This window comes from Aplidium turbinatum, chromosome 12 (assembly GCF_918807975.1).
Source record: "Aplidium turbinatum chromosome 12, kaAplTurb1.1, whole genome shotgun sequence".
In the NCBI taxonomy this organism is placed as follows: domain Eukaryota; kingdom Metazoa; phylum Chordata; class Ascidiacea; order Aplousobranchia; family Polyclinidae; genus Aplidium; species Aplidium turbinatum.
This window is the reverse complement of record NC_137483.1, coordinates 6385517-6412739: the sequence shown is the minus strand read 5'-3', so window position 1 is coordinate 6412739 and position 27223 is coordinate 6385517. Positions and strand designations below refer to the sequence as shown.

Below are 27223 nucleotides of genomic sequence, written 5' to 3'. Positions count from 1 at the left end.
CAAACAATTACAGTAGTTACAAAAAACTTAACTGCAATGACCGTAAAAAATTGAAATGCACAGTACCGTAGTTGTAGGGGTATATCAAGTCCAACTCCTTCTGGAGTCTTCAGATCTAGGCTATTGAAAGTTCCACACAACTTACTTGGATTCGTCCACTTGAATCTTCAAGCACAGATCGATAGTCTTTTATCATCTTTCTTGCCAAGAACCAACAAAGAAACGTCTTTAATTTTCTTGCTTGATGTGCGTTTGTACAAACTCACAAGAAACACTTTATTTATTTTCTTGATGTGCTTGTAGGGTTTTACCTATCTGAATGCTGTCTTTTGGATATTATAAATATAATTTAATCTGCCTAGTCTAGGGGTAGGCCTATGATTTGGCTACCTACAAAAGTTACACAAGTTAAATGGAATATTAAATAATTATATTTGTTATAAATAAAAATTACAAGTTCGGAAAATTGAAAAGTATTTATTTTGTCTCTACCCAATTTAGTTCATTGCGACCGGTGTCAGAAGAGCGACCTTCTCCACTCTCCAGTCGTGAATTTTACCTTCTCGTTCTGGCGTTATTCAGTCTGTTTTGAGTTCTGAGTGTGTGCCTTTTTCAATTCCCCGCTTATTTCATAATATACCGGTAATACCTTTTCATCAATAATAGCTTATCGTGAGAGTTATGAAAGCAAAACCGGTTACATAGTTTATAGTTGTGTCGCTTTAGAAGTACAGATGTGTTGAGCTAAATTCTGTGTGAGTGACATTGGTTAAACAGGAAGCGTGACCTAAGTTTCGTAAGAACAGAACTTAGGTTTTAAATTTGCAGCGTTGAAATGCATTTTGCAATTCTGATAAGTTTCGGCCAAATTTGTTGCTTAAAAACATGGTAGGCTACATGTTACACGCTTCCCTCCTTACGGCAAAATAACGGATAAATCATATTAGCCTACAATAACTCGATTATACATGATGCAAATAATATACAAGTGTGGTTATAAGATACTTTACAAAAAAAAATTGACAATTGTAGGCTAACAATTAGTAGGGGAAGACACATGACCCCTCTCCTTTCGTGGGATGAGGAGATTAAACGCACACATAAGCAAGTAGATAACACATACTGTTACTGAATTATATGGTTGCAGGTGTAACACTCGTTTATCATAAGCAATGTCGTAGTTCCCTGGAATCCTTTTGGCTTAGGACGATATACGCAAATTGCAGTTGTAGGGGTAACACTCGTTTATCATAAGAGATAAGGCGATGTCGTAGTTCCCCGGAGGCCTTTTGGATTAGGACGATATAGGCCTACAGTAATTGCAGGACTGTAATTGCGGTTGCAGGGGAAACAATCGTTTATCATAAGAGATAAGGCGATGTCGTAATTCCCTATGAGCCTTTGGGCTTATTTAGGCAAGACAGCAGTGGCTTGACTAATGGGTTGGGTACAGTGTTACCTCTTGTCCAGGAAGGATGCAATTTCACCTCATGGTCAAGAGGATCTAAGAAATAGGGCAGCTGCTACGTTGCTGCGTCATTCTTGAGTAGCCTAAGCATTACGAATAGTTTTAAAAATAAAATACACAAATATTGTAGGCTGATGTAACATTAACATACCTTTTCGAAGTTACTAGACCATCAAACCTGCTATAAATATAGTGGTGGCGTGATTTGCAAATTATATTATTGTACGGTAGTAGTAGTTGGCAATAGATACAAAGATTATTGTTGATCGAGAGTTGAAGCTATTGAATACTGTCACATTGTCACAATCAATGTGCAGGGCCTCGCGACGAGCGGCTTTGTATCTTGGCGAACGTGCTGTTTTGATTGTGGAATCTTTGAGCGATGTGTTATTATCCGTTACTGACCTGTAGTAACCTCTGATTGCGAAGTCTTTATTATGTAATGTATTTCCACAACATTCATTCAGAACAAACCTGGAATGTTCTTTTGTTTTTCACAATTGCCAAATGTCGTTTGTCATGATGTCATAAGGATGTTTACCAGTAGATCTGTGATTGCGAAATTTTTATTATGTAACGTATTTTCTAGAACCTTCTACCCTACGTGACAATCTGGAAGCTTCTTTAAACTTGCTTGTTTACGTTTAGTGCAACTTAACAAAACAATGAGTTGTTATGATGCAACATTACGTAACCTTCTCGAAGTTACTAGACGGAACAACCTTCTATAAATAGTGGTGAAATTTGCGTAATCTGTTTTATTATTATAAGTTGATTATGAGAGCTGATCATTATTGTAGTAGTGGGAGTTGGAAATAGACGCAAAGATTATTGTTGATCGAGAATTTAAGTTATTGAATACGAGTAAAGCAAAGTTGAAGCTAATATAAGTATAATTTCTGATTGAAATTAGAATCGTATTAGAAGCTGCGAGTGGATTACGTTAAACTCGATTAATAGTTCTAAGCGTTGGAATCTATTGCTGTTCACTGTTATTATTACTTTGATTAGTTGCTGGAAGTGCTGAACCATTCGTTAAAGTCCTTCAAGAATTTTCATTATCATTTCACTAGTAAAACTATTCGACATTTAATTGACTGCTTTTCGGTGATATCCCATTAAACTACGTCATTAATCCTTTCCAAGTCTCTTTTCTGGTAAGAGATAGAAAGAAATTGTGACAAATACGAATAAGGAAAGTTGGTGCTATTATAAATTGCTGTGATTGAAATTAGAATCATATGAGAAGCTGTGAGTGGATTACGATAAAGCCGATCAATAGTCGCAAGCGTTGGAATCTATTCCTGTTTACTGTTACTGTGATTATTTGCTGGAAGTGCTGAACCATTCGTTAAAGTCCTTCAAGAATTTTCATTTATCATTTCACTAGTAGAACTATCCGACCATTGAATTGACTGCTTTTCGGTAATATCCCATTAAACAACGTCATTAATCCTTTCTAAGTCTCTTTTCTGGTAAGAGATAGAAAGAATCGTGACAGTGATTCTACTGGATTGTATTGATCTTTCAAATTCACCCCAATTGTATCCACTATAAGCTAGCTAGCCGATAGGACATGGAGGATAGGGTCAGGGAAGATGGCAGAAGAAATTTCAATTTGATTTTCTTGCTTCTCAAAAGAATCTCGTTCCAAGGGATCTTTACATCAAAATTTTGATTCACAGCTTTACACTTTTTAAACTTTCTCTCCCACAAGACTCAAATTTCCATAATTAGCGTAACTCAGTTTTTATTTCTCGTGGAGACCCCAAGTTTATTTACTCTACTTACGGGAATAAACGGGCATAAAAGTCAAACTTCCTTGTGCTACGGTCGCATGCTAGAGATATGGGCGCAGCCTAGCGGTGAAATTACCGTCGATTCCAGCCACCACACACGATGAGCCGTCCGGCCTATCGTAAGCCGACCTTTTTCCACTGAAAAGTTAAGCCTGTCTTCCTGGTCCGCTCCGCCATTTTAAATTTTGCGAACGGGTCCTACAATTTTCGATTTACCTTCTTCCACAGGAACTGCTACTCTCTAGCCTGGCCCCCGCCACCGAAGCTGGAGGACCTCCTCCCGGGTGCATCGCCACCCAGCCACAGAGGGGTGTGACACGCCGGTTCTTTAAAGTTTGTGACCTGACTATGTTTAATGTGCTCTTTTCGCCGTATCATTTATGTGTACCGGTGTGTTGACGATGCAAATAAAACAGTTTATCATCGAATCATTGAACTCTTGCAAGATGTCGCGCAAAAGCAAAGAGACGGATACAATCAGGCCAAAAAATGCTCTGCAAACATAAATATACCAAAATTATTCTATTTTTTTTCCATGCCAAAACGTACTAGTTCACGAGCTTAAACCGCCACATTTCTATTCTGCTCCAATTTCAGCAAAAGGAAAATTTGGAGAGGTAGAAAAACTTGAGGCAGCCAACAATTTTTTTAATATTCACAGATTACCATTTCCAGCGGTAGATCCCTTCGGTAATAGTAAGTCTAGCGTATACTAGGTAGGCACAATCAATGTATGTATAGCCATGTAAGAATGGTACGCCTGCTGAGTGTATGGGTGTGTAAACAGAAACCGGACGCAATAATGATGATTGATGATGAGTCGATAACAAATACCATTTTATATGGAACAAAACATGTAACCTGCAAAATGTAATCCCCAGGGACCTTGAGCTCTAAATATTGCACCAAAAAGATGTCGCGCTTAAACGAAGATACGAACACAATCATGCCAAAAACATGCTCCCCTTCCTCGACGCTTACACGAACCACATCCTAGTGAACCGCCGATTGAAATTCTCGGAAACGATGAACAATTTCTATGATTACCAAACAACCGGATCTCAAATCAGATCTAGAACTTTTCCAATAAGCGATGAAGAACTTTCAGAAAACTTCTTCAGATCAGAAAAAAAAAATGTAAAAACAGTTCCATTACAGAGATACAGGAAGCCAACAACACAACCGTCATCAAAAGTGAAGGCATTCTCAAAGAAGTACACAGCATCTATCACTCCCTATATGGGGTGTGAAAGATTTCAACAACAACAACACAAAGATTCCAACCTTCAACAACACAACAGCTATCTGAACATTCTGGGACATGCCGAAATTGAAGAAGACACAGCTAAACAAGCGGAGCAGCTGATCTTTAAAAAAAGGAAAACAGCCATCAACTTTCTGAACAAAGATTCCGAGATCTCCTATGGTTTTCGCACATTATTACCGAAAGTGCTGGAAACTCCTCAAAAATGACATTTTGGAAATGCTCACCAACTGCCACTTGAGAAAAAAATGACTCTCTCTACGAAAGAAGCAAAAATGAAGCTAATCTTCAAAAAAGGGAAAAAGACGAACTAAAAAACTAGAGACCGATTTCCCTTCTCAATACAGACTACAAAATTACTCAGCAAAATCCTCTCCAACAGATTCACACCTCGGATCACAAACCTGATTTGTCTAAATCAAAGTGTGAACTGCCCAATCGCAGAATAGAGCACGACACCATGAACATACAATCATCCCTGGGGCTTGTATATCATGACAAAACATTTTGAAAAACCTTTCGATAGAGTAAATTACTCCTTTCTCTATGGAATCCTGAAGAAACTCGGCGTGAAACAAAAAATGACTACCTATCTTTGGTTTACAAGTTACAACAAAAGCAAAATAGAAATAAATGGCACCTTAACCAAGTGAATAAGCGTAAAAAAGAGCATTCGACAGAAATGTCCCCTCAGCATGCTCAACTTCATAATCTGTGCCTATACGTACTTATCAAAAGCATAGAGCAAAACCAACTGATCAACGTATTTCACTTCTCCAAGAATCAAAATACAACTTTATACAAATGATACCACATTCATAACAAGAAACTTTTAGTCTCAAAAAGATGTCAATAAAGAACTAGCCTTACAGTATACAAAACCATGTCGGGCCAGAAAGTGAACCAGGGAAAGACCCAGATCCTGGTGTCCAAACATGATGGCCCACCAGCTCAGCAGCACTTTTCAGACGTGCAATCTTGAGCAACTTCAAGATCATGGGCATTTAGCTAGACCACGGCTAAAAACAAACAAAACAGAGCTGAACAAAAATAACTGGCAAGCAGCAATCACCAAACATCCATAAACCACAAAAATTCTCCCTTTAGGGTAACATCTCCACCATCAACACTTTCTTGATACCTGTCACACTGAGTTTGAGTAGGGTGGTAATGCCAATACAGAAGCACATCAAAGACCTCAACAAAATCCTTTTCAGCTTCCTCTGGTATCCTTCATCTTTCCAACTCCAAAAAAGCAAAATACTTCTTCCAGCCAAAGATGGATGAATTGGCATGGTGGACATCCGGTCTAAATTCCAAACAAGCCGCATCGACAGAATTCGCCAAACGTTTCTTCTAGAAAATGACCTGGAAATCTGTCACGAAAGGGCCATATTTAACCTAAGTTACAAAATGAGGCACATCAGTCCTATTTTGTTTTCGTACAGCGTTCCACACGCTCCAAATCCAAACGAGACGTACACGGATATCTTTAAATTCATTTGTAAGCTGAAATCATAAAACAAGATTGGGAAAATGCCTCTTACAAAAATATTTACATCAACCTAAAAACGTAAAACAAAAATAAAATATTTGCAAGATTGACCAACAAGGACAAACAATCCCTTTGGAACGAGATTCTTCTTAGAAACAAAGAAATTAAATTCCTCCTTCCACTTTACCTATCTTCTACTTTGCATTCGAAAGCTCAAGGAGTCTACAAATGGGATGACTTTGAAAGATCAATACACTCGAGTAAAATCACAAACATGTAGTTGATTGGATAGCCTTAATGGCTGGGGTGGAGACTACATCGTTATGGTTAGCGAATCGCAATTGTTCGCTGTTCTAATGAGTACTCAGCTATGTGTTGATCCGCTCCCTTCTACACAATTAGAAAATTACTACAAACGGAAAGAAAACGCCGTCGCAGCAAGAGGAGGCTTTCGAAAACAAGGCAAAAACCCAGGAAATCAATTGATTATGTGGTTGCGTGGCATAGTTTGTTAACCGCTAGTCAGTAGAAATGTTGCGTGACCGAATTGCGGAATAAAATAATACACCGACGTTACAACAAGAATTGTTAATAAAGTATAAACTCACACGAAGAAACAATTGAACATAGGTGGGCAAAGTTACTTTCAAAAGTAACTGAGTTACAGTTACTTGGCCAAAATAGTAACTGAGTTACCGTTACAGTTACCGATTTTAAAAAGTAACTAGTTACCGTTACTAGTTACTTTCAGTTACTCACAAATCTAAACATAAAATTCTGCACCTGGCCAGCTCTGCATGCAAGTCCAGTTTAACCGCAATGTTTGATATATAGTGTTAGAGCCATCCATGCTAACATAACAGCACAAGTACAAAACCAACAAGGTTTTATTTAAAAAAAATACTCAGTGGCTTATGTGTTTATTTCCTTTGAGAAATACGAGCATTTCAAAGTGCTCGTCATTCAGGCCTGCCCTTTTGGGCTTTAAAATGTCCTTGCCCAATCGTCGTCGTCGTGTGAGCCTCTGGGGCCGAGAGTCTATTCTTTTACCGCCCCAGATTCACGATGTTCCCGGACTACACTGGAAGGCTACTAGAGAGCAGCCAGTCTTTGGTTTCATCATTCATGACACGCAGACCTTCCACTCCGTTAGGTGGCTTGAAGATGTTACAGTCATTGATGATGTCCGCCCCGATAGTTCAATTGGTTAGCGCTTCACTTCTGGAACAAAGAAGCTTCAAGATCAAGCGGCACTGGTTCGACTCACAGCCACAGGGCATGCGCTTGAGCAACGCACGTTAAAGACTGCTCTCCATTTAGCGGCATCTAATAGATGGAATAATTTCCCGGCAATGAGACTTCAACAATCGGAAACTTCACTCTGTCAATCTCGGTGACCGGGCCTGCGTCAGTGATTTAAAGTCTTTAGTCTACAAGTATGCGAAACTGCCAGGATTAAGTTCTGCAAGAAGCTTTCCCAGTCCGAGGATAAAGATTTAATCAACCAATCAATCAATGATGTGGTCTGCGGTCTGTTCCTCGGCACCACATTTACAGGAAGAGGAAGAGGCCATTTCCCATTGATGCATGGTTGAGCGGAAAAGCCCGACGCCCGCACGGAGACGGTTGAGGCGCACCCATGCCTGTCTTGGTAGTGTCAGGTCGATGGAGCGTGTGTCGGCGGCGGGGATGAACGAATAAAGTCTGGTGATGAACAAGTGTTGCAATGAAAACAATATTTCTACTGCAGCACTTGACGGAATGGGAGTGTTATGTTTTTAAAACATTTTTTTCATCGGTCCAATTGTGAATCTGGATCCGCTTAACTTGTCCTCAGCAGGGTCCGCTTCCAAATACTCCTGTAACAGATTCAACGTGCATTGCTTTCTTTTCTTGGTTTTTGCGTAAAGTGGTGCAAAAAGTCCTCCGTGGCTCTACCTACCACCATCCACTTCAGTGTCGCTGCTACTCCCCTCTTCAGCAGAGCAGTTTGCTTCTTCAATTGCTTGAAGCATGTTCTGTTTTATTTTGGTCTTTAATTCAGCAGTGTCGCTTAATGATCAGGCATTAAACACAGATAGGCCTAAGTCTAAATTGTGGGTGGAATGCAGTCGCAAGCTGAAAGTCGCTGTCCTCAAACCAATGACCAAATCTGGTTTGTATTGCTTCCACAAGAACGTCCACCAACGGCAAGCAAACAGCAATGCTGTTGCTGGTTTAAACGTCAGAAAATCTTTTTAGAGGCATTGCAAGCGTTACACTAAATGCAATAAATTTCAACTTCTTGAAGGTAACTAACTAACTGACTATAAACATCAACAAGTTGCTTTTAATCGCTGCGTGTTTCTTGATGCTTATAGTCAGTTAGTTAATTACCTTCAAGAAGTTGAAATTTACTGCAGTTTTATAAATATTTTCAGGTTCCTGATCAGGGCTTAAGTTAAACCGAAAATGTGATATTATCCTCTATCACTAGGCTCGACCGCAAAGGCAACCCGGCTGTTGTCGAATATAAATGGAAATCGTTTATTGAATTGGAGCGAAATTACAATGATACTTGACGTTTTTGTCAACAGTCTTTCAAACCACAATCCCGAGTGATCAGAACAGGAGTGTGATCAAAAGAAGTCGTTTTCTGAAATAACATAAAAGCACAAATCACGCATTTGCCTAAAACTACAGTACAAGGCAATAATGATTAATGTGAGTTTTTTACATTGCTACATCCATCGTGAATATGCGTCGACCTTTAGCGCTTTACGGACAGATAGTGTGAATTAAATCAGCAATAAATTCCACATAATTAAAATGTCCATACCAATTTTTGCCAAGTAAGCCGGTGAATTGCGACAACAGCAACAGTCTGAAATTCTTTACACAGGATTCCAATGCGGTTACAATTCAGCTATAACAAATGAAATTAACGCGTTACGATACGTCGAAAATACGTAGATCATGCACAATAAAGCTGTGTCATTAAGTAAGCCCTTTTACAAGTGAACACAGCGCGTACAAAACTGATAGTGATAGATATGTTCAGCTTAGATACGTCAGACTATTAACACATACAGTAGCAAAGGCTAAATTTACAAATTAGCAATCAATTTGTACGGTACTCACATGAAGCAATCTCTTTAAAGCTGCTTGCCCGAATTCTACAAATCTCGACTTACTAAATAAGTCCGAACTGGCTGACAAAACAACCCAAGTTCACAGATGAACAGAACTTTTGCCCAACGTTGGCTACAAACTGTCTGATAATATTTCAGGCACAAGTGGGCTTATTTAAGATAAATTTTTACATGTTTTGAAGTTCCCAAATTATAATAAAGAAGCAACAAATCGAACACAATATTTTCCATGAATCACGGAATGTTGTTTCCGTACGCGATAAACTAAGATCCCAAGGGACGATGATTTCAATAAATCGTTACGTCACAATAAACTTGGAGCCACCGTGTTTTGCAAGGGCATATGAAATCACCAAAATGTTTTCCAAAATAAAGTGTTTTTTCTATATTGTTTTAAGCTAAGCAACCTTCCAGTACATCAATTACGGTTGATCAATCGCCAGGAGAAAGCTACTATGCCGTCAAAAAAGGGCATTTATCAATATATTATCACTCGTAAACACGTGAACTTCAAAACTTAGAAAGTGAAGAGAAAATATCTTACACTCCCTCCAAAAATAGGAAAACTATGCAAGCCTATTTTTAACGTGGAACAAGATATTTTCGCAATTACGAAGGGTAAAGGCAGAAAACTCTACGGCTGCAATACTGAAGCGAGTCATAAAACACAGATACGAAACATTATGTATCTACTCATTGTTGTCTCCACACCGCATGCAGGAACGACAATGCGTAGATACCGCGAAAAATACAATCCACAATTGACTTCCGGTACATCGGGTTCCCGCAGCAACGGATCAGCAGAGCGTTCATAAAATCAGCAAAGCGTCTATTATTTGCCCTCAAATCCAGGCAATTGCTTCGTAGAAGCGCATGAAATCGCAGTTCTTGCACTGCTTCGATCTATACAGAATTTGCGTTGATTGCAGTATCATTTGAGGCCTCGGCTGGCTTGCAGATAAGACACAGCTTTGCAATCGGCCTTCTCAGGATGCCGGTACCGACTCGAACATCTACTTGTCGCACTACTCCGTGCTTATCTGGATATGTATGGATGATTCTTCCCATAGTCCAACGTCGTCGTGGAAAATTATCGTCAACAATTAAGACGACGTCATTCGTCTCGAAGTTGCATTTTCGGTCTGGCCATTTTTGTCTCAAAGCGATTGTCGGTAAATACTCCTTTTTCCACCTTCGCCAGAACTCATCGGCTAGGAAATGAACTCTTCGCCATTGTCGTCGCGCATAGCAGTCTTTTTCGTTTGCCTTCACGGAAAGCATTGGAGGATCACTCTCCAAATTGTGTCGTAATAAATGATTTGGTGTCAGTGGTTGTTGATCCGTCGAATTGTAGTTCACTGGAACCAGCGGTCGTGAGTTCAGGATGTTTTCCACTTCAATCATGAAGGTGTTCAGCGTGTCGTCCGTCAGTGTGCCGAACTTGGAGAGCATAAAATCGAGAATCCGTCGAACCGAGCGGATCATTCGTTCCCAAACGCCTCCGAAGTGAGACGCCCCTGGTGGATTGAAATTCCACCTCATTGCTTTTCGTCGAAAGTATTGTTCAATGCTGGGGTCCTGTAAAGATCTCAAACAATCCTTTAATACGCGATGTGCACCGACAAAATTGGTGCCATTATCACTAAACACTTCCTTAGGATTTCCCCGTCTGGCAGCGAACCGCCGAAAAGCGTTAAGAAATGCGTCAGTAGACATGTCATAGGCAATCTTTAAGTGGACAGCCCTCATAGTTAAGCAAGTGAAAATGCATCCATACCTTTTTACCATGCTCTTTCCCTGCTTAACCATGAAGGGTCCGAAGTAGTCGATTCTGACAGAACTGAAAAGAAGCTTCTCAGAGCGTAGACAAACATCAGGTAGATCAGTCATCTTCTGCTCTCCTGTTGTCACATGGCTGCTAACGATCTTCCGCACAGCGGCGGAATCCTTGAAGAAGTTAAACCGCTCATGCAAAGACGTCCAAGTGTGTGCTATTCCTGCATGACCAACATGGAGATTCTGCTTCAAAATAAACGAAATTTTAGATTGACTTGAATACGAAAGAATGATTGGATGTTTGATATTGCAAGGACTCGCTGTATTCTCCAAGCGTCCTTCTACCCTCAAGGTGTCTGTAAAGTTATCATTAACAGAGTGCGGATACGAAATCGCGCTGTAATTTTGATTGAAAGCGTCGAAAAAGTAATGCAGTCGGTCTATGCTCACCCTACCTAACTGCAATGACTTTAAACAATGTTGCAAAGTGGCACTCTGCAATTCAAAGAGTTGAGGGAACCGCTCCCTCCATTCGTCTACATCGGGCTGGTACAATGGCCCTTGCATCAATACATTGTCTAATGAAATTCCTCTGTGTTGGGCCACACAATCGGAAACAATTTTTACTGCGTCTGACTTATTTTGGTCGAACACTGGGTCATGAGGGAGGTACCGTGCCGCATCTGCGCGGTCATCATCACGGCCCTTCCTGTCCTCCACTGAAGTAGGAAAATCTACGTCCCTAAAGATTGTCTGGGAGTTCTGTACCTGATATTGGCTTATTAGATTAACCATTGCCTGTTTTGAGTTTGCCCGCTTGATTCCGGGTCCAATCACGCTCCATCCTAAAGGAGTCTTTAATGCACAGGGATCTCTTCTCCCTCCATACCTCGAATCCAGATGCCTATGAGCATATGGAACGTCAGTGCCTATTAGTAATGAGACCTCTTCAGTATCCAGGTGAGGGAACTGGATACCCTTCAGGTGAGGCCATGCTTCTATATCTGAATCTGTTAAAGGACGATTGTTTCTGAACGCCAAATCGTCCAGCGACACCGCTTGTCTTATATCCAGCTCATCAGTGTCATCTAGCGGCCGAATTTTAAAATCTAATTTTCGGCAATCAACCGATCTCGGCATTTGGCCCACAGTTGTCAATTGGATTCTGTCTGGCTGACCTCTTAAACCCAATTTCTTCACCAGTGACGTGGTGCAAAACGTGGTGTCACTTCCGGTGTCTAAAAATGCGTTAACGGTCAAGCATTTATTTTCGTAATAAACCTTGACCGGGATAACGCAGAAAAAGAAATTATCCCTTTGCTCAGGCAGCGTTTCGCACTTAGCAATGGTGGCTGGCCTGCCATTATTGCTATTTTCTATGGTTTGATCATTGTTACTGGGACTTTGTGAAAAGTCAATCTGCTGCCTCGAGCCAGTAGGTCTCATTTCCTCGTGCAGCAGAGTGTTGTGGCGACGTCCACAACCCGTTACTGTGCAAGCCGGTGGTCTATCACAAGACCTGACAACGTGTTTGTCGCTAAAACAGTTGTAACACCTTCCTTTATGTCTGATGAAGTCCCTGCGATTAGAAATTGACTTTTTCAGAAATTCATTGCATCTACCTATTGGATGCGGTCCGTTGCAAAGGTAGCATGCCATCCTCGGCCGTGAAGCAACCGTCGCTTCAACGGCAGAACAAGAGCTCTTCTGGGTATATCGGGGGCTGGCAGGGACCCTTTGATCTCGTTTCACCGACCTGCATAGTAAACCTCCAAAAGCGTTTAATACTCTCGATTCTTCTTCCACAAACCCTACAAAGTCGTTAAATGTAGCTTGTCTCCCTGACTGCAGCATAATGTTAGCAGTGCGACGCCTCCAACCCTTCTGCGTTTCCATCGGCAACTTGGCAGCCAGCATCACCATGGTATCCACTGTGTTAAGGTCGCCCAAGTTTTCGAGCTTCCCTAGCACCAGTGAACACTGACGTAAGAGTTGGGAATAATCGCGCATGCCCAACGCGTCTTCGCTCTTTATATCAGGCCTTCCCATGAGCCTTGTAACGAAAGACCTAGCGACAATATGGGGCACGCCATAATTGTCGTGCAGAAGTTTCCTCGCTTCTGCGTATCCTCCACTGGAGTCGATAATCGAACAATGCTCGATTAAGTGCTTGGCTTTCCCTCGGCACTGCTGCAATAGTAGAGTCATTCGCATTCCATCGGTGTGAGCTCGACTCTCCAAATGGGTCTCGAAATGGCGAATAAAGGTCCAATACTCATTTGGCTCGCCTGAAAATGTCATGTGCTCTGGCTTAGGCATGCACATGCCCTCGCCAACAGCTTTCACAATGCAAGGCAAAATTTCAGAGTCCGAGGGCTGAAAACGAACAGTTTTATTTACCTCAGTCATAGCACGGTCAGGCTGGAATTCGGGCACCTTTCCTGTACCGAGATCCACCTGACCCACATGCCTACTAGCATCCGCTCTACCAGATAGCGCAAGACCAGGCTGGCAGTCCGGCACCTTCGGTGTGCCAGAATCCACTTGGTCCTCGCATAAGCTGGCTAGAGACGTGGACCGTCTGCATTCTTCAGACTGGTCCAAAACTTCTAACTGCGCTTTTGCTGTCTCGACAGCCAATTTGGCCTCGAATCGTTCCCTATCTGCTTGTAACTGAGATTCTTAGGCCCGCAGCTGAGATTCTTGAGCCCGCAATCTTTGCTCTTCTTCTATGCTTTTCAACTTAAGTTCGGCAAGCTTCTTGGCTAGTGCCGCCTCCGTTCTCTGCCTTTCACTGGCAGATGTGCTACACGAAGAGCGAGAACGGCTAGACCTCTTCGATCGGCGACTATACACCACACTAGCCGCTGGCGTTTCTCGCAAAGCTGAACGTTCGACATGCGGCTCGGGTTCGGCGCTCAGTTCTGCTCGAGCAACGCTAATGTCTAATTTCCTTTGAATCCAAGCCTGCTTCATCGCCTCTAGTTCGCAAAAGTCATCATTTGCGTATTTAAAAGTTTTTAAGTGATCTTCCATCATTGGTAGCAGCCGGTCATAAACTCGCTGAAACGATTCTTCAGCGTTTTTAAATTCTACGACACTCTTAGCTTTTGCAGCTTTCTGGCACAAAACGAACCAAGAAGCTAACCTTTTGTCTTCTCGCGTGGCTTTATCCAAAGAGAATTCCTCGACATGAGTTTCCGGCGAACCTGACGCTGAAACCGATGGAAGGTTCTGGGTTTCCTCAGAAGATGGATTTTCCTGCTCATTTGGAGTTTCTGTTGTTTGAAACATCGTTATTTACAGTAGTGCTGAAAGTTTCAATGTAGAAGATGAGAAGTAATCAACAGCAAATATTGGCACAAGTCTACGAAGGATAATAAAGTAACAAAGGAATGGGAAGCCTAAAAATCACCTATCCAAGGGCAGTTTCTTGATAAGCAATTTGCAAAACAGTGAACAGATAGTCAGCAACGACACTAGAACTAATTGCCTACCAATAGGCAAAAGAAACCCGAAAACTAGTGTGCCGACTTTAGAGCACGAGATACTAATTTGCCTACAGAGGGCAGGGGGAAATAAACAGCAAATCTGCCGTCCCACGGCAAGAGAGTGAAACTAATTATTGCCTAACACAGGCAACAAGAAATAAAGAAAACTACTTTGCCGACCCACGGCGACAAATTGAAAACTAATATTGCCTACCAAAGGCAATAGGAATAACGAAAACAAATCTGCCGACCCACGGCAAGAAAATTGAAAACTAATGTGATATTATCCTCTATCACTAGGCTCGACCGCAAAGGCAACCCGGCTGTTGTCGAATATAAATGGAAATCGTTTATTGAATTGGAGCGAAATTACAATGATACTTGACGTTTTTGTCAACAGTCTTTCAAACCACAATCCCGAGTGATCAGAACAGGAGTGTGATCAAAAGAAGTCGTTTTCTGAAATAACATAAAAGCACAAATCACGCATTTGCCTAAAACTACAGTACAAGGCAATAATGATTAATGTGAGTTTTTTACATTGCTACATCCATCGTGAATATGCGTCGACCTTTAGCGCTTTACGGACAGATAGTGTGAATTAAATCAGCAATAAATTCCACATAATTAAAATGTCCATACCAATTTTTGCCAAGTAAGCCGGTGAATTGCGACAACAGCAACAGTCTGAAATTCTTTACACAGGATTCCAATGCGGTTACAATTCAGCTATAACAAATGAAATTAACGCGTTACGATACGTCGAAAATACGTAGATCATGCACAATAAAGCTGTGTCATTAAGTAAGCCCTTTTACAAGTGAACACAGCGCGTACAAAACTGATAGTGATAGATATGTTCAGCTTAGATACGTCAGACTATTAACACATACAGTAGCAAAGGCTAAATTTACAAATTAGCAATCAATTTGTACGGTACTCACATGAAGCAATCTCTTTAAAGCTGCTTGCCCGAATTCTACAAATCTCGACTTACTAAATAAGTCCGAACTGGCTGACAAAACAACCCAAGTTCACAGATGAACAGAACTTTTGCCCAACGTTGGCTACAAACTGTCTGATAATATTTCAGGCACAAGTGGGCTTATTTAAGATAAATTTTTACATGTTTTGAAGTTCCCAAATTATAATAAAGAAGCAACAAATCGAACACAATATTTTCCATGAATCACGGAATGTTGTTTCCGTACGCGATAAACTAAGATCCCAAGGGACGATGATTTCAATAAATCGTTACGTCACAATAAACTTGGAGCCACCGTGTTTTGCAAGGGCATATGAAATCACCAAAATGTTTTCCAAAATAAAGTGTTTTTTCTATATTGTTTTAAGCTAAGCAACTTTCCAGTACATCAATTACGGTTGATCAATCGCCAGGAGAAAGCTACTATGCCGTCAAAAAAGGGCATTTATCAATATATTATCACTCGTAAACACGTGAACTTCAAAACTTAGAAAGTGAAGAGAAAATATCTTACAGAAAACGTTTGACTGTTAAACTCATTTGTAAATATGTAAAATATGTTATTATAATGCTCAACCCTGTTGTATTGTTGTGTCTTGCCCGTCTTTGGTACATATCGATTAATCGCCAAAAACAATTAATTTAGCCAAATCAGTTGTCAAAAATCGCCAAAAAAGAGCCAAATCATAAATATGAAGCTAAACGTCTTAAAAAATCGCCAGATTTCTGGACTTTGGCGATAAATTCGCCAATATGGCAACCCTTTTCCACCGGACCACAAAACAAAAGTAGAACCGCGCATGCGCAGTGCTGCGCCGATACAGCAGCGAGAAAAATGCATTATTGCGCAAAACGCAGCAAACACGCACTAAGCAAGACACAAACACGTGCAGAGAAATAAACGGCAATTAAAAACTGAAATTTCAATACAAAAGTAACTTGTAACTGTAACTGTTGAAAAAGTGCTAAAATAGGAACTAGTTACCGCGTTTCGTTACTTTTGGAAAATTGTAACGAAGTTACCGTTACAGTTACTCAAAAAGTAACTAGTTATAGTAACTAGTTACTTTTGTAACTAGTTACTGCCCACCTCTGCAATTGAAATAGCGTGGCTAACAGAACAGGCGGTTATAGAAAGCGTCCAAAGATCAATCAGCTCTATGATCTACTTTAGGAATATCTCAAAAGTAATAATAACCTACAATCGACTTCTGAGCTACAAAACGCAACAATATACTGTCACGCCAGCAAACAGATTGTATTTTTCATGCTTTAAATTACACACGCAACACTCCACTTGAACTAACGTAAGATTGAAATTCACCATTTTAAGCTTAAAGGCATACTAAAGGAAAATTTCAAACCGGAATTAAGCATTAAAATGAGTAAACTGAACATTCAAGAATACATTTCAAAAACAATTACCCAAAAAAATTTGTTTTCAATGGCGCTGGCAAGGCCCAAAGTCCAGTGTTTTATTTATTTTCATTTTTTTCAAAATGACCAAAACGTGCAAACACTGCTCAAGAATACGTCATAAAAGCCAGCAATAACAAAAGCCACGTTACCACATCTGATGTTTTGAGCAAACTGTCTGCTGTTTTGATGTTAAAATGTGCTGTTTTGATGTACATACATACATAGCCTACAGTCAAATCGCCCGCAGTAACAATTATTGCGTGATCGGTTGATTGCTAGCCTTTATGACGTAGACTGTACAGTGTACAGTCGCACGCTTCGTTGCTCAGGCTCAATCTCGTTTTGAAAGCTCTGACAAAAGCACGCGCACAATGGTGGTCAGACCGCAATGGGGCAAAATTTTATTGAAAATCGTTTTATGGTAGCATGTTAAACACAAAGAACGTGGAAAATCGCCAAGTCAGGTTTTTTCTTTAGTACCCCTTTAAGAGCAAACGTTTAAGCTTAAAAATGCACATTTTAAGTTACAATTTATAATTCGTAAAAAAATTAAAAAACGAATACCAGATATACTGTGTAGGCCTATACTGCACAGTATTACTGAACCTAGTACGAGATTGTAAACAAAACCACCATAACCTATTTCCATTCCATAACCAAGATAAAAAGTTTGGCAGTAGTAGGTAAAAGTTAGGGAGTGAACTAATCTTTGCACAAATTTTTTTTTATTTGTATAAATTCGTTTCAGAGTTTTTTCGAACCGTCGTGAGAAACTTTCCAGTTGGCTTATTCCGGATATGATCATTTCTGGTTGGTAGATGGCCTAAAGAAAACTGTAAACATTTTCGTAAAGTTTCCCAATACGAAACAGTTGATTAATTTCAAACAAACACCTTGAAACAGTTAGTTACAAAATATTGAATATGTTTACCTTGAAACAAAACAGTTACTGAAAATTGAAGCCGCAGTTATAGCCATTCTAATAACAAACTGTGTCCTAAGTGGGCAAATGCTAATCTTCCATTTCTAAAATATTAGTATGAGCAACCCATTTAATAATAATGTTATGGTTTTATTTATTGTCGCTCTACAACAGACTGTTATTGTCTATTTATTGTCGCTCTACAGCTAAGGTCTTTTAGCGACAGGGCTCATTTTTAATTTAAATCAGGTTTACGATGTTATCACATTATCACCCGAGTCATTCTCACTGCGCTATGCAGGATAGAACACAATCGGTACCGTTTTTAAAGTCTTTGGTTTGACCCGACCTGGAACCGATCTCAGATCTACCAGCACCAGAGCCGAAGGCGAAACCACTCGGCCACTGAGCTGGTTGAGCAACCCATTTGCTTTCTACACTAGGCTACTTATTTTTTATATTATTAAAAGAAAACACAATCACTTACGTGTTTTCTTAAAACGTTTGTATCTCAAGAAAAAGCTAGCCGACAATATGACTCCAATACTTGAAAGTGAAACTGCTAAGGTAATTGCTAAAGTAAAGTCATAAGCATTCCGTTCTTGATGCACAATGATATGGAACCGAATGGTGTGATTGCCAGGAAAACGTTTGGAAGCGAGAGTAAGTACAAAACTACCATTGTCAGCAATTGTCACCTACACACCAATATGACAGAAATATTGTGATCAAAAACAAACCAGAAAAGAGAAGTCACAGATTTTATGCTTGCCTTTCTAGGTTAATAAAGCTCATCTGCTGCAGGAACCTGCAGATTACAATTACGCTCACCGCACAGAAAGATATATTTGATACCATTTTCATTGAATACACCTTCAGCAATACAACAAAAATGAATGGTTGACGCAGCACTGCAACTGAACACAGACTAAATACTTTAGAACAGGAGCCAGGTCGATTTATTTGACTGTCTGGGTCAGTACGGTTTGACAAGTGTTTTTAGACTGAAATTTTGTGCAGATTTCGAAAATAAACTTCTTACTTGCACTAGCCTGACCGTTTTCTCTGTAAAAACCTGTTGTTATAGGCCTAATCTTATCAAGAAAAATGCTTATTTCATTGTGACATGATTAACACGCAGTGAAACTTCACTGATCTTCGAAATTACATTCTAACTTAGCTTGAAATGTGATATTAATGCTGTTTTCTCGTTGGGATAAATAAAAAGTCATAAACTCCTGAATTAGTCTTTGTGTTAATCTATCTGGAGACATGGCCACTGCTGCTCGACATAGTGTTATACTATCCGATTAGGCCTACAACATATCTCCCAGCATTCTACTGAAGTTTTTGAAAATAGGGCTATTCTTAACAGGGAATTTAGCAGTAGCATGTGAGAAACAGGAACGCCGGATACAATCCATTTTGGATGACATTGTATCTGCTGTGACCAGGGGGCTAGTTAAACCTCAAAAACATATTTTGCTTGGCTTGGCTGTGAAATATCCATAACTTCTTCTTCTATCGAGTCTTCTAAAGTTCGTTGATACACCACAGATTGACACATTCTTCCGCAACGGTGTTATACACTGACAGGTCCCACCTACTGCACCGGGTGGCAAGCCAAGGGCAAACAAGAAGGTGGTCCGCTGTTTGGGGCTCGGTGCCACAGATACATGCAACTGGGCCCGTGTCGTAGCCCCACTCCACCATTGCAGACTTAGTGCGTCCAACACCGGTTCGGAGTCGATTTAATGTTTTCCACTTTGCCCAAGGAGCGTAACACAGAATTTCATCAATTTAGTTTTTACGTTTTTGTGCAAACAGTATTCCATGCACTTTTTGCACTACAAAGCAATTTGCGCGAATAACAAATTACTTTCCTAATTATTGTCTGCCAGCAAAGAATGACTCATTCGAAGCGCGGTCTCTCCTCATGCAGCGTGAACGTCTGAACTGTCATAAAATGCCATATGTGAAAGTAACTAATGGGTTGGTGTCCATATTTACGTCGATTCCACGTCAAGTAATGTCGAATAATTGTACATAACCCTGTCGCAATTATTTTTGAATTGGATAGGCGATAGCGAAATTCTTTAGTCAAATATCTCATTTTAGATAAATTTAACATTAGTAGATGTTAAATCAACGTAACCTCTTCATTGACTTGCATGGCTGAAAGCGTTTTCCGCATGCTAAAGAAATAAACTCAATCATTATCAGTGACAAACACAAAATGAAACCGCACGCTAATAGTAAACTGTCAATCAAGCTATTGAATTTCAGCAAATTTCTTGCATTTCATAACTGGCTGTGACAAAAGGTTTATTGTGAACTTCACAATTATCCGATACCAACATAATCGGGATTAAAAGTTGGGGCAAGAAAAAAAAAAGTAAAAGTCAAGAAATCTCAGGTTTCTAGCGTCACTGCTTCTATGTGAAATTTCTGAATTAGCAGAGGGCGAGACCATAAGGTCTACGCCAGTAACCGGTACGGTTAACAGATTAGGACACTGCATAATGCATAAGCTATACAACAGCAGAAAAAGTAGAAACTGAATTGGCCTCAAATATCGCAAATAAGAATTCTGCTACACCTGATGGACTAATCAGTATTGCAAATTTATCAACCGGGCTGGCTTTCGACATTTATGAGGAATTGACTAAAACATTGGATGGAAGCAACTCTCTTCACGACACCCTCGGCATAGCTTAAAATGTTTGTAGGGAAACAACTGGAACAGTGAAAGACAGAAAGCTGTCTGACAACACAGAATATGGTTCACACACAGCTGAGGATGAAGATATATCTTAAACCACATCTGCATACGACTCTGAAGACACAGATTTTCATTATCAACCACCTGTAAAGAAGGAAAAAGTGACAAAATCATCAGCGGTTAAACAGAGTGGGACGCCATCAACCGCCAAAGTGTCTGAAGCGTAGAACTCTAAACGTTCAAGATTGTGATATTCCACTATACATTGGAGTCAAACCTAAAGTGAACCAGTTTAAGTTTCACATTCACGAGACTGTGGTACCATCTTGCTCTAAGCAGCTTGCAAGAAGAGACAATGTGTGGATGATATCTTGTAGCTTTGTTGACAATACTCCAATGTGGTATGAGTGGAATTCTCTGGTTACTAAAGATGACTTTTCCAAGTCAAACACTGATATACATGGAGCCAGTTGGAAATCCACCAAGGCTTGATGTTGTGCAGCACACAATGAATATTGCAATTCGAGTTTCTGATGCAAGCCATGATTTATACATACCTGTGACCTATGACTTAGCAATTACAAAGCCTGCATTGCAGATTCAGTCCTATAAATCACTAATGTTTGATAGACTGTTTGTATGTTACTGAGCCTTCCACATCAAGTTAGCATATTTCAAGTGCTTAGGATACATCCTTTCTGGTGCGGGTGGTGACCACATTCTAGTGGAAAGCGGAGTACCGGTACTGGCATTAGGCTCATTAAATGGTCTTTTGAAAGGAACATTTTACAATCGAGCAAAGAGACTTCATTCCCTCCTTGCAGTCGCTTTCAGAATAAAACATTTGGAAATGTTCCTCCTTAAAGCTGACACATCCATTGTTCCAGTGATGAAACTTCTTCAGCTACTTCACAACAACTCTTCACCTGGCCTGATGAACGAAACTGAGAGTCATGAAGAATACACAAACTTTCTCTCAGCCTATGAGAAATTCACAGATGATACACTGAATGGCAAACATGGAACTACAGCTCAGCTTTGAATGCAGTATTGTAAGTTGGTGGAGCACTACCAAATGTTCACAAGAGCTGTGAGGATCAGTTACTTAGATTTGTTTACTTATTCTCTGAACAAGATGATTCCCCTGTTCTTTGCAACTGGTCACAACAACTATCCCAGATGGATGACCCTGTATGTAATGAAGCTACTGAACACTGAGAACATTCACCCTGGTTTGAAAGATCAGTTGCAAAATGGGTCTTTCAGCATCAGACGAACATCAAAAGCATTCAGTCGATGTGATGTTGATCTCACGTTGGAACAGACCGTGAATGCAGATGCTGCATCAAGACTGACAAGGATAGCATCGATGACACAGAATTTTGGTGCACATAAGAGGTGAAATATCCTTAGAGCAACAAAAGTGCTGTTGTTGGAAGCTTGATGATGAAAGCAGGATTAGCTCAACTTGAAGAACCTGCTCAAGAGCTGAAACCATCAAGAGTGAGATACATCAGATTTGGGAAAAAAATCCTCAGTGTTGTGGACACAACTATGAACCCATTTGCAGATCCTGTTGAGAATGATGTTTTGTATTCCATTGGAAGTGGAAAATATGCATCTGAGGAAGTCACAAGTGAGCTTCTGCAAGTGCAGAGGATTGCCGAGAAGGTGTACTCTGAGTTCAAGACAGATTTCTTGATATCCACCTCCAAGTTTGAGTCACCAATCCACAGGAAAGTAGTCAGAAATTTCTCTTATGATGCTGTAGGCTAAAAGCAAAGGTGGTGAACAAGGAAAGAAACAAAATAATACAAGTGAAAGGGACAAGAGACCTTTTTGTGTGACTACTTTTTCTTGCTGTGACAACTCATATTGAGTTACCAATTGTCTTCAGGTATCCTTCAACTCCTGTCCCTATGTGCATTGGAAATGTCGATTGGTCAATGAGTTCTACTGCAAAGTCTACACTTCTGCACAAACTGGAAGGAAATCAATCAATCATTTTATTTTTCGTCATTAATGCGTCCGGGACGAAAAAGGTACTAACTACAAAAATCGATATAGACCTACCAGCACGTTAATGAATGAGAAAAGGTGGCAAATCTTTGAAAGGTTTAAAGGAAAGGTTGAAAGTACAGCACCTAAATCTGTGGATGTCTTAATTATTGATGCCATGTTTGTTATCAGATGTTTGAGAAACCTACCTATTAAGTTCAAAGGAGTAGCAACATGTATATTAACAAATGTATGTAGAACATCTGCTGCAGAGGTTCATTTTGTCAGTGACACGTACACAGGAACAAGTATTAATGAGCTAGAGCAAGACATGCGAAAGACACCAATAAATTTTGCAAATCGTAAATCGCGCAAAGTTTACGCGATTTACGCTTCTTTTAACTAATCTGTGGAAGCAATTTCAGAATCGCTTACTCTGTTGGGTTTTTGTGTAGCTGAGTTTTTTGTGTTCTCTAATTTTAGCCGCAGTTTTTGCCCGTTCGAATGTAACAGCTACCTTTAGTAAGTTAATAGCTGTTTATCTGCCTATAAATTTAATACAAATATTACCCTGAAAGTGTTTCCAGAAAGCGCTATAATCCATTATTTGAGTGTAATTTTGCAAAAATTTTCCGGGGGAGCGTGCTACCGGACCCCCCTAGAATACGCGTGCCTTCGGCACGCTTTAACCCCCCGCCAGCTTTATTGCTTCCCTTGCTTAACCCACCAGGATACGCCACTGCACATCAGGTGGCGATGTCTTAAATCAAACACTTTGTCGTTCTTTTCAATTCATCAAATATTTGGCCTCCCCCCAAATTTTTTTTCTGGCTACGCCACTGCCCCAACCACGTCATCACTGCAAGAGCAAATGACACTGATGTGCTGGTGATTTTGTTGTATCATGCCAGTTGTAACAATTCCCTCAGAATATACATGGACGTAGGAAATTCAAACAACAACAGTCGCAGGTACATTGACGTAACATTGCAGGCAGACACTTTGGGAAAAAAAACTTTGTGAAGCATTACCAAGTTTGCATGCGTTCACTGGCTGCGACTACTCTCCTTCATTTAAGGGCAAAGAGAAAGTACGCCCATTGAATATTGTAGAGAATTCTCCAAGGTTAAAAAAAACGTTTGGAGAACTTGGCTCTTCAACAATGGCTGAAAACACCTACCTTGTGCTGGAAGAGTTTGTGTGGGTTTTGTATGGACAAAACAAGGTTAAGGACGTCAACATTGCTCGCTTAAGCCTCTTCAATGTGAAGTATCAATTCAAAGCCCCTAACTATGATCCCTCCATGCAAAGCAACCATCAAGCAACATGTCCTTCGTGCAAACTTCATTGCCAACATGTGAAAGTCGGCAGATGAAAGCGACATTCATCAGCTTGATCCACATGGTAACGGATAGAGTAAGAAAAGGGGAATGTACATGCTGAATTGATTCACAGGTCCTATGGTTCCTGATTGTCTCAGCGATCAAATTGAAGAAGTTCCTGATGAAGAAAGTGATAGTGAAAGAGAAGCAGAGGAAACTGATGACTCAGATTAGTTACTTATTTGAGATGTAGGTCCGAATTCAAATGTATGTCCCTGATTTAGCTTCTGTTCAGCTTTGATTGCAGTTCTAAGTAGCCTACAGCGCCAACGAAATACCTTCTGTATGGTATTGTGTTATACCATAACTGTGTTGTGGTATAATATACTGAGTTATTCCTTCGAATATAAAATAATATAAATATATACTGTGTTATTCCTTCAAACTTTTGAAATGGAGCCTATCGCTTGTAAACTTAAATTGGTTTTCGTTTAAAGCTGTCTTTTGTAAGTAACTGTCCTATAAGAGGCTGCGGTGCCTACAAGGGTCTGTGATAGATCTTATTCAGCTTTTGGAACTTTGTGAACATTAAGATGTCTATGGTCATATGTTCCATCCAAGATATAAAATCTAAACTTTCTATTCACCTTTCAGAGTTACTGAACGAAGGCAACAAGATACATGGAAATATTGAAAGGTATATTGAAAATGACAAAGACAAAGCATTTTGCCTGGTGATTGGAACTTTTGCATGTTACCATATTGCGTATAATCAAACAAAAAGTGTTCATTTTGATCATAATATCAAGTCATGTTGTTCCTATATCTTTAATTTAACTCTTACTTTTTCCTGTGATGTATACCATCTTGATAAGCATTCAGTCACATAACATACGTATATAAGCCTACTGTAGCGATATTGCCAGGTAGACTAGGCTATCATCTCGGGAAATGCTTAATATAACAAAAACGGTCAGGCTAGTGCAAGTAAAAGTTTATTTTCGAAATCTACACAAAATTTTAGTCTAGAAACACTTGTCAAACCTTACTGACCCATACAGTCAAATAAATCGACCTGGCTCCTGGTCCACTTTCTACATGTCCAGTCTGCGAAAATGTCCAGTATCCGGGAATTACATTCAAGATTATCTTCCAGTTGTTGGAATTACAAAGCATTTCTGTTTTTGTATGTCAAGCACTTTGGCTATTGCTATTCTTGCAGTAGATCTAGAAAACCCACAAAACTACGCTATTGCATGACCGAAGAGGCAGAAAATGTGCTGAGCACTCGACAAGGCAAAACCAGGTGAGACGTTGACGTCAAAATACCACAGTACGCTAATTGCACCATGGTCTAGTTGTAAGTAAACAGTTTACATAACATACTAATTAGTGAGATGAAGAACTAATAATCTAAGTTTAGTCACCCTTGCAGCCGTGAACCAGCAGCTTTGGTCTGTAGTTCTACACAAAAATGAGAAACCAGTGTTGCCAGATATTTTTCAAATTTCCAGCCCACACACTACATAAAACATTCTCAAGCTACAGTACATTTTAAACTTTCATCATCACGCGCCGTCTCCGATCTGAAGGTTGGCTGTCATTTTCTTCCACAAGTCACGTTCTTCCGCTACTTTTTTTGTTTCTCCAATGCTTGACAAATCAGCCCCCTGCATTACGTCATCTCCCCATATTCGTCTTCTTCCCCTGCACTTCCGATCCTTTCAAAAGGTATCCCGCGAATTTCATCTTTTGTTTTGCTAAGTCGTTTGTCCATCTATCTTGCACTCCAATTATTTTCCTAATAGTTTCGTTTGTAATATGATATTTTTAATATTCTTCTGTAGCACCAGAGTTGAAAAGCATTAGTTTTTTTGTGAATTTCTTTGCTGTAGGTCCAACTTTCACTTCCATATGACATGACTGGTTTGATGTAACATGGTAGAAAGATCAGTTTTAATTGTAAATCTATATTTCTTAAAAATTCCTTGTATTTCCAAAATGACGCTTTTGTGTGACTGATTCTTCTTTTTACATCATTGGTGCATCTTCCATCTTGTGTAATGAGTGACCCTAGGTATGTGTACGTGGTGACCTGATCCAGTTGTTCTCCTTCCAGCTTAATTTTTATTTTATTATTTTCATTCCTTTTTACGATCAGCATTGTCTTTGTTTTCTTCAAATTGAGCTTCACTCCATATTTTTTACTGATTTCGTAATTTTGTCACTGCTTTCTTGCAGCTTTTAAACTTCAAGCCCATAAAAACTATCTAATCCTTGTAGATTGAAAGTAGGGCAGAATTTCTCAACTACGGCAAATAAAGCTTTGGTAGAGAGTTTGCATTTTTGAACCATAGACAAGCAAAATAAAGTAACCTTAGCGGGTTTAACATAATGTATTACACACAAAACAAAATATCTAACATAATGGCTCAAACGTTTTCGACACGTACGTGTGTCCTTATCAGGAATTAAATCTGCAATATACATAAAATGAAACATTGTAAGATAAATTTGGCCTTGCACTATAATTGTAATGAGACACTCTGGACTGAAAAGCACAAATTGAACAAATGATACAAGAATGATTACGAGTAAATTATACGGCTGGAAACAAAACACATGAGGTGTAAACTACAAGATTGAACAAACAATTAAAACACATACAAAAGGAACGATGAGCCACAGGCGAGTAACTGCAGGTTGAGAGATGGATTGTTACGTTTGATTTTTAAGGCTTCATGATCTTAGTCTGAAAATCAGATCTGCCTCGAGAGATGATTTAATTGCACTTTGGGTTGTTAGATTTGGGTTTAAGTGCTTCCCAGCCCTTGCCAACAAATGTCTGGTTGACATACCAATGTATGTCTGGTTTGCGTCAAGCAATCAACTAAATTTATACACAACATTCGAAGAAAGAGTAAAGGTGGTAGGCGACTTCAGTTGAAAATGTTGATGCACTTTGAATGTTTTATACACAGGATGAATGTCATATGAAAATTTCTTTTTTATAAGTTTAGCTAGGTTTTTTGCAAAACTTGTTGAATCTTTTCCTAGAAAGGGCATATTTAAAGGGATACTAAAGGAAAAACCTGACTTGGTGATTGTACACGTTCTTTGTGTTTAACATGCTACCATAAAACAATTTTCAATAAAATTTTGCCCCATTTCGGGCTGATCACCACTCTACGCGTGCTTTTGTCAGAGCTTTCAAAACGGGACTGGGCGTGAGCAGCGAAGCGTGCGACTGTACAGTCTACGTCACTATAGACTAGCAATCAGCTGGTCGCGTAATAGTTGTTACAGCGGGCGATTTAACTGTAGGCTATGTATGTATGTACATCAAAACATCAGATTTCAACGTCAAAACATCAAACACTTTGCTCAAAACATCAGATCTGATGTAAAAACATCAGATGTGGTAACGTGGC

The 27223-nt window shown here is 39.8% G+C and overlaps 2 protein-coding genes across 2 annotated transcripts in view; both read right to left on the bottom strand.

Moving 5' to 3' along the window:
- Nucleotides 1–8555: 8555 nt before the first annotated feature.
- Nucleotides 8556–13342, bottom strand: LOC145780533 (uncharacterized). The gene is made up of 2 exons (XM_082592159.1): nt 9147–13342; nt 8556–8931 (listed from the first exon to the last, which is right to left on the bottom strand). Exon 1 carries the CDS (start codon nt 13340–13342, stop codon nt 10061–10063), a length of 3282 nt encoding a protein of 1093 aa, XP_082448285.1. The 3' UTR covers nt 8556–8931; nt 9147–10060.
- Nucleotides 13343–17208: 3866 nt separating this feature from the next.
- LOC145781415 (uncharacterized) overlaps nt 17209–27223 on the bottom strand; it is a 246798-nt gene continuing 236783 nt past the window's right edge. The window contains exons 10-11 of the mRNA XM_082593201.1: nt 18238–18448; nt 17209–17651 (exon numbers count right to left, since the gene is read on the bottom strand). Of these exons, the coding sequence (XP_082449327.1) occupies nt 17554–17651; nt 18238–18448 (309 nt within the window). The 3' untranslated portion in view covers nt 17209–17553. The remainder of the gene's footprint in view (nt 17652–18237; nt 18449–27223) is intronic.

Bases quoted from the DNA above. Each gene is read 5' to 3' on its own strand.
- LOC145780533 (XM_082592159.1), bottom strand. From the start codon at position 13,342: ATGACTGAGGTAAATAAAACTGTTCGTTTTCAGCCCTCGGACTCTGAA.